Source organism: Sycon ciliatum, chromosome 7 (genome assembly GCF_964019385.1).
Source record: "Sycon ciliatum chromosome 7, ocSycCili1.1, whole genome shotgun sequence".
Taxonomy (NCBI): Eukaryota; Metazoa; Porifera; class Calcarea; order Leucosolenida; family Sycettidae; genus Sycon; species Sycon ciliatum.
Window position 1 is genome coordinate 23,593,481 of NC_088649.1, and position 7,500 is coordinate 23,600,980.

The following is a 7,500-nucleotide window of genomic DNA, read 5'->3' on the forward strand; positions in this document are numbered from 1 at the left end:
CTGTCTGTAGGCAGGTGATGGTGGGTAAATCAGGGTGACTGCACTCAGCGGGCACGCATACTTGACTGTAAAAATAGCAGATGGAGATCACAGGCAGAAACAATACTAACCTTTACTTTTAAAGTAACCACTAACCTTAGAATGGCAGTCATGAGTCAGTCAAGTGTCCAGTTCGGCAAGAAGCGTGTGTACCTCGTTGGAACAACCAACTTCAGGGCAGAAACCAGTCAATACATAGTGTTTAACCTTAATCAGGCCAATGTTCCCAAAAGGGAACATGTTTTTCTTCTTTGTATTTGAGGTAGTAATTTTTCGTTTTTCTGCACTATTTTTGTTTCTATGCATAACTGGAAGCTTGCTGATCATGAATAACAAAGTACTTGGTGGGTTTCAGAATTTTTCAAATTCCTCAATATTAGACCAAATGGCGGTAATTCTTGGTATTCGTATGAACGTTAGAAATGTTCACTATTGATGTGGAAAACAGCTTTTTTCAGGGCAAACCCTATATGAGATGTGATCCCCGGTCCTTTGGCAATACAACTGGCCTAAAAAATCAAGAGAAATTTGGTAATATTACATAAACACCCTGCGTCTTTCTTTGATGTTCCCAAAAGGGAACGTTGGCCGGATTCGATACCCAAATGTACCCTATTATGGTAAGTTCTCTGGAATCAAGCCATGCCCACATATCCCTTGTCTGAAGTATTCAGGAAGGTGAATATAACCGGAATGGAGACTTTTCAAGTTTATATGGTGCCTTGAAAATCTCCATGGCAACCATAATTTTGTCGAACGGCTATTTAGCAATGCGTGGAATGACCCGAGGAGTCGCCTCCAAGGGGGTTGATTCGGCACCGATCGATACAAAGTCCCTAAGTTATTTTGTTTTGTCTTTTTCGAAACTAGAACCACTCGTTCAATAGACGTTACAAATTACAGAGGCTTCATGCATTCATCCTGATCCGTTGCTGCTTTTCCCGCGCGCGGTTGAATTTTTGTCAAAAAATAGCGTATTATTTGTAGTAAGGTATGGCTGATGGAGCTTTCTACGGGAGGAGAGTCCTTCCTAAAAGGACATCCAGAATAGTTACACTGCTGGAAGCTGAGGAAGCTGTTGAGAACTCAGATCAACCTGAGAACCTGGTCATTTTGCCGCCGAGCACTGGTGACGCAAATGTCGATAGCGATGTTGAGGACGGGCGTGATGATTTACTGGATGACGACCATATCATGGAACCTGCAGGAGAGATGGAGCTAGATGAGTACGAGTCTGAGGATGAAGATTATGAAGTTCATGGGTCTGATGATAGCGAGGATGAGGGTAGTGGTGAGCCTGCGGCAAAGCGGACACCCGCGGGTGCGACACGCTGGATGAAGAGGACTGCTTTCGACACCATCCTTCCTGAAATGGAACTGCCCTCATTTATTGACGATCATCCTGAACTTATAACGGCGTCGCCTATGGATCTCTGGCGGGGAATATACACACCTGCACTGATCGAGAAGATTGTAGATCAATCATTACTGTATGCAGCACGGGAAAAAAACAACGACAGCTTCGGCTTGGAGGCAGTAGATCTGGAGAGATTTCTAGGAATCCTTCTTCTTTCTGGTTACCACACTTTGCCAACTGAGAGCGACTATTGGTCAACGCAACCAGACCTCGGAGTACCACTTGTACAAACAGCGATGAGCCGTAACCGATTCCGATCGATCAAACAATACCTTCACTTTGTGGACAACCAAGCTCTACAAGAAGGAAATAAAATGGCAAAGGTGGCTCCGCTATATGATAGCCTCAACGAGCAGCTGGTAAAGTGGAACATCTTCCATCCTCTGCTGAGTATCGACGAGTCGATGGTCCCATATTTTGGCAAACACAGTGCGAAGATGTTCATAAAGGGGAAGCCCATCCGGTTCGGCTACAAAATTTGGTGTTTATGTGGAAGTGATGGATTCCCGTACCACTTGCAAATTTACACCGGTCGCCAGGAAGGCAGGCCAGTGAGTCCACTGGGCCTGAGAGTGGTTGGCGACATGGTCGATGTAATTCGAGTCCACTCCGACACCCGCTGCCACGAGTTATTCTTCGACAATTTCTTCACCAGCTACAGCCTTTTGGAAATCCTGGCCGAGAAAAACATGCGTGCAGTCGGTACTGTTCGGGACAACCGCACTGGAGGTGCTAACCAGCGTTTGGTCTCAACAAAAGAGCTCAAGAAGAAGGCCCGAGGCACATTTGATTACCGCTGCAACGGAACCGTGTTCATCTGCAAGTGGAATGACAATTCTGTCGTGAATGCCGCCAGCAACTATGCCACACACGAGCCCCTTGCAACTGTGAAAAGGAGGGTGAAGAATGTGTCTAACACCACTGTCACCCAGCCACATCTCATCCAACTCTATAACAAGGGAATGGGCGGTGTGGATCTTTTCGATCGGCTCCTGGGTTCTTATCGCCCACGCATCTCCGGCAAGAAGTGGTACTGGGCATTATTTGTCAACCACCTGAATGCGACCGTTGTAGCTGCTTGGCGTCTGCACTGCAAGGTTCACGAGAAGCCTATGTCCCACATCGAGTTTCGTCGTGAGATCACCGTCAGTTTGTTGAAAACCGACCTTCGCCCCGAACCACGAGTATCCGGACTTCCGGTGGATGTGAGATATGATGGCGTCGGACACACAAGAGAGTCGACAACCCAAGGTCGTTGTAAGGTTTGCAAGCGAAACACGAGATGCAAATGCTCCAAGTGTGGTGTTCGGCTGCATTTCGATCATGGTGCCAACTGCAACGAGTTGTATCACACACGCTAGGTCGAGATCCGCAGCCATGATCCGCCAAGTAGCATCTATGGGCACTCCGTGAAGACAATCTCATGATTTCTATCTTCACTACTATTGTTTTATGTTTGCATTGCTCCACAAAAGCTTTCGCAGCAAAATAATTCATTTTAATCTGCCGTATAAACCTCGCATAAAAATCAGGGTGATTTTGGTACCCGATCCGGCCAACGTTCCCTTTTGGGAACATATACATATTTCCATAACGCCTTGTCATATTTAGATCAAACTTATAGACATTCTTAATTGGTTCAATACAGTCCAAGATAACCAAAAAAAGTTCTGACAATTGAATGATTTCTGGTGTTGGCCAAATTAAGGTTAAAAGTTCTCATCTACGGCATAATACCCTCGCACATTCTTTGCCATGCTGGCCTGCACACCGTAGCCGACCGGGCTGCCGGATGAGACCTTTGTTCTGTTGGCCTCGGCAGCTGCCTGGCTGCCAGTATTCTCGATAGCTACCCAGGCCCCTTACCTGGCTCTCTCTCTTTCTCACCCTGTCCCTCTCTCTCTTTCTTTCACCCTGTCTCTCTCTCTCTCTCTCTCTCTCCGTCTCCCTCCCTCCCTTGTTGTGTCAACAAACGCAAACACACGAGGTAGGGTTTGTGACTTATCTTTCAGAAGACAAAGAGAAAAGACTTCTTGTCCATAGCAAAGGACAGGCAGAAAACCGTGATGCATGTGTGTACTAGTATGCGTACACACGCGAGTGCAAAAGGGCAATGCGTACAACAGGCAGAACATATATGGATACACCACGCCCCTTCTGAGATAAAAGACATATTTATCTGATCAAAACAAACAAAAACAAAAAAAACACAGCAGCAATGAAGTGCATAAGTAACAGCAACAGTCATAGGTCCGGCAGAAGAGCAGAAACAGAATGAGGACAAAGTCATCAGTCATAAGATTGTCCGCGTGTGGATATCACATTAAACGGGACATTCTGCTGCCGATGGCGATGACTGCGGCGTGGTGCAGGCTGTGCTGGGGCATGTACACCAGGGGCAATAGAGGCAACTGGTGTCTGGCCTTGTGCCGCGTCTGGAGCATAAACAGTAGGGACGGCTGCAGCTGGCGGGGGTGTAGGAGAGACTCTTGGTCGGAGGAAACGGCGGTTGCGCCAATAGATGCGGCCGCTTGGAAGTTTCACCAAGTAGTCCCGGTGCTGACCAATGGCTACGATTGAGCCATGAGCTGACCACAACTTGGTCCGGGGATGCTGGATGTCGACATGTGCTCCAAGAGACAGACGAGGAAGGGACCGAGCAGAGCGGTTGTAATGCTGCTGAGTCGACTCCAGGTAGTGTGATGAGCGCTGGTCAACTTCATTAGCGTGTGTTTGCCATGCAGGAGCAAAGCTGGAATGGTGGGCAAACACAAAAGACGACAGAGGCCGGCCGTAGAGAGCTTGGGCTGGACTCTGACCAGTGGCGTTCGGGGTATTCCTCCACTCAAGCAACGCACGTTGAAAGGAATCCACGTCGAGGTCGCCATTACTAGTGGTCTTGTGAATTAGCGACTTCATGGCTTTCACGGCATTCTCGGCAAGCCCATTCGACTGCGGATAATGGGGAGAGGATTTAGCATGACGGATGTGCCAGGTATCACAGAACTTAGCGAACACATGGGACTGGAACTGAGGGCCACCATCACTGGTAAGTACCTCGGGGACACCAATGTCAGGAAACCAGCGGCGAAGAGACCGAATGACGTCTGCAGAGGAGGCAGTGCGTCCGAGCTTGGCAACGCAGGGCCAGCTGGTTAGTCGGTCCACATACACTAGATACTGCAGGCCTTCACACTCAAACAGGTCGGCGCTGCAATGCTGGAATGGCAGATCTGGAGCACGATCGTCCACACGGAGTGGCTCCTTCGGTTGTGAGGCGCTGTGCAGGCGGCACTTGTTACAACTGCGGACAACATGCTCGATGTCGGCTGACAATCGTGGCCAGAATACAATCTGCCGGGCACGGGACTTCGTGCGCGTCAATCCTTGATGGGATGCGTGCAGATCAGACAAGACACGCTGCCGGAGAGCGACGGGAATCAAGAGACGGGGTCCTTTCATCACTAAACCACTGTCAATAGAGAGGTGCTCGTGACCATTCCAGTACGGCTGGAGTGACTCAGGCATGAGGGACCTCTTAGCAGGGAAACCAGACACGATGAACTGAACTAGGCACTGGTAGTCAGCGTCGGCCTGGGCGGCGGAGCGGAGCGCGTGGTACTTCAGGCCACCAGACGTATCAAGCGTGCACACACGGATAGCAGCGCCCTGAGAGGCAGTACTCTCACCCAGTTCATCGTCAGGGCAGGGGTCGCTGACTGGATGGCGGGACAGAGCGTCAGGGAAAGCATGATCCGTGCCTTTCCGCCAGGTTGCGTGTAGCTGATAGGGCCGAAGTTTCAGGACGAGCCGCTGCAGCCGGGGATTCTCTATCTGATCCAAGTAGTAGGAGTTCAGAATAGGGATGAGCGGGCGGTGGTCGGTAATAACTTCAAACCGAGCACCGGAGAGATAGATCGAACACTTGCGTACTGCCCAGGTAACTGCAAGGCATTCAAGCTCAATGACGGCGTATCTCGTCTCGGCATCAGAGAGGAACCGGCTTCCACATTGGAGTATGCACCAGGTGTCGCCCTGCTGCTGCCACAAAACATAACCAAGTCCGTTCTTCACGGACGCATCAGTTTCTAACCGAAGCGGTCGGCCAGGCTGAAAGAACGACAATATCGGGGGAGAAGCCAGGGCAGCTTTGACGGCGTTAAACGCGTCAGTGTGTGCCGACTCCCACAGGAACACATTCGTGGACTTCAGCAACGGGCGAAGCGGGTCGCTGAGCTGTGCGATACGGGGCGAGAAATCACTACACTGATTGATTAGCCCGAAGAATGAGCGGACGTCAGTGCGATTAACGGGTACTGGGAAATCAGTGATGGCTGCCGTCTTGTCACTGTCAACGGTGTAACCATCCGTGTTGATGTGGTAGCCACAGTAGTCGACTTCTGGGACGCCGAAGACGAATTTCTTGGCGCTCAGGGTAATGCCGTGCTGACGGGCGCGGAGCAGAGCGTCACGAACGTGGGTGAAATGAGTCGTCAGTTCCGTATCGTACACAAGACCATCGTCAACCACTTTTACGAAGTTGGTGAGGCGATCAAACGCTGCGTCGGTACGGGAGTTGAATACATCACCAGCCGAGACAAGGCCCTGCGGGTTGCGAAGAAACTGGTACCGCCCCCACGGTGTGATAAAGGTGGTGAGCGGCTTGGCATCGTCGGACAGCGGGACTTGCCAATAGCCATGTTGGGCGTCGAGCTTCGTGAAGTAGCGGGCTTTGCCGATGGCTGCCACTGCGTCATGTGGTGTACGAGCAGGATGGGTGGGTCTGCGTACCTGATCATTCAGCTTTCGAAGGTCCACAGTCAGTCGCATCTCAGTTGTGCCCTTCTTCTCAACGAGAACGATCGGATGGCACCACGCAGAGGGTTCTGTGACTGGCTCGATAATGCGATCATCGACCATACTGTCCAGTTGGGACTTTATCTGATCCCGGTAGGCAAACGGTATGGTGCGAGCAGTGCGGACGCAGCTGGGTTCTGCACCTGGTTCCAACTGAATGTCCATGGGCGGACCATCCATTGGTGGAAGCTGTGAGCTGTCGAAAACGTCGGCAAACTCTTCCAGAAGCTGCTGTTGGAGCTGCCGGGCCGTGTTGGGTTCAGTACGGGCAGAACGGACAAACACGGAGGGCCAAGAAGCAGGCAACAGATTCAAGGCACAGAGGCTTTGGCGGGATAGCAGTGCCTCATCCAGGCCTTTGTACACGTGCAGTGTGGTGTCGTGTGTGACGGAATCGAGCGTCAAGGTCGCCTGGATCTTGCCAAGACTGGTCAAGGGTGCGCCATCAGCGGTGCGCACAATATCCTTGTCGGTAGGCAGATTCTCAATAAAGTCTCCGAGGAGCTCGAGGTGTGCAGGGCCAATAGCGTTGATGTCGCTGCCGGTGTCAGGAAGCCAGCGCAAACTGGTTGGCTTGTCGGCAGACACGAGCTGCGTGTTGACGGCTATGGTAGCCCCTTCACGGGAGGACGCGGCACGTTGCAGCTTCAGCTGACCGACAGTCCTCTTAGAAGCAGACGGACACATGGATAAGAAGTGACCGGTGCGTTGGCAGCCATTGCATTTGCGATCCGCAGCAGGGCAGGGTCGCTTGCTATGAGCGGTGCGGCCACAGTTGGGACACTTGTCCGGCGAGGGCTTGCTGCCAGACTTGGTATCCTTGGCTGCGGGTGCTCGAGCTTGCTTGGATGCCATTCCTTTCTGCTTCTTATAGCTGGAACGAACGGCACTCACGGACGCGTCTCCAGTGGCCTGACTGGGGATACGTGACGAGGTTTGACTGGCAGCCTCCTCGGCGCGGCATAGGTCGACGCAGGTTGCCAGGGTTAGATCCTTCATTGCCAGCAGCTTGTGTCGAACGTCATCCTGCAGGATGCCGGTAACAATGCGGTCTCGCAGAATTTCATCCGTGTTAGCCTGGAGCGACTGCTGGCATGTTTGACACATACGCCCTGAGCATGTCGAACAGACATCCAACCCGGAGAAGTTGCACGCATGAAACAACTCCCTCAGGGATGTGTACCACG

General features: G+C 51.5%; 1 protein-coding gene across 1 annotated transcript in view; it reads right to left on the reverse strand.

Moving 5' to 3' along the window:
- The window catches only part of LOC135821193 (sushi, von Willebrand factor type A, EGF and pentraxin domain-containing protein 1-like), a 108,083-nt gene that overhangs the window by 92,410 nt on the left and 8,173 nt on the right, over positions 1-7,500 (reverse strand). Inside the window, exon 6 of the mRNA XM_065334262.1 lies at positions 1-65. This exon is cut by the window's left edge and continues 217 nt beyond it. Coding sequence (XP_065190334.1) covers positions 1-65 — 65 coding nt within the window. The remainder of the gene's footprint in view (positions 66-7,500) is intronic.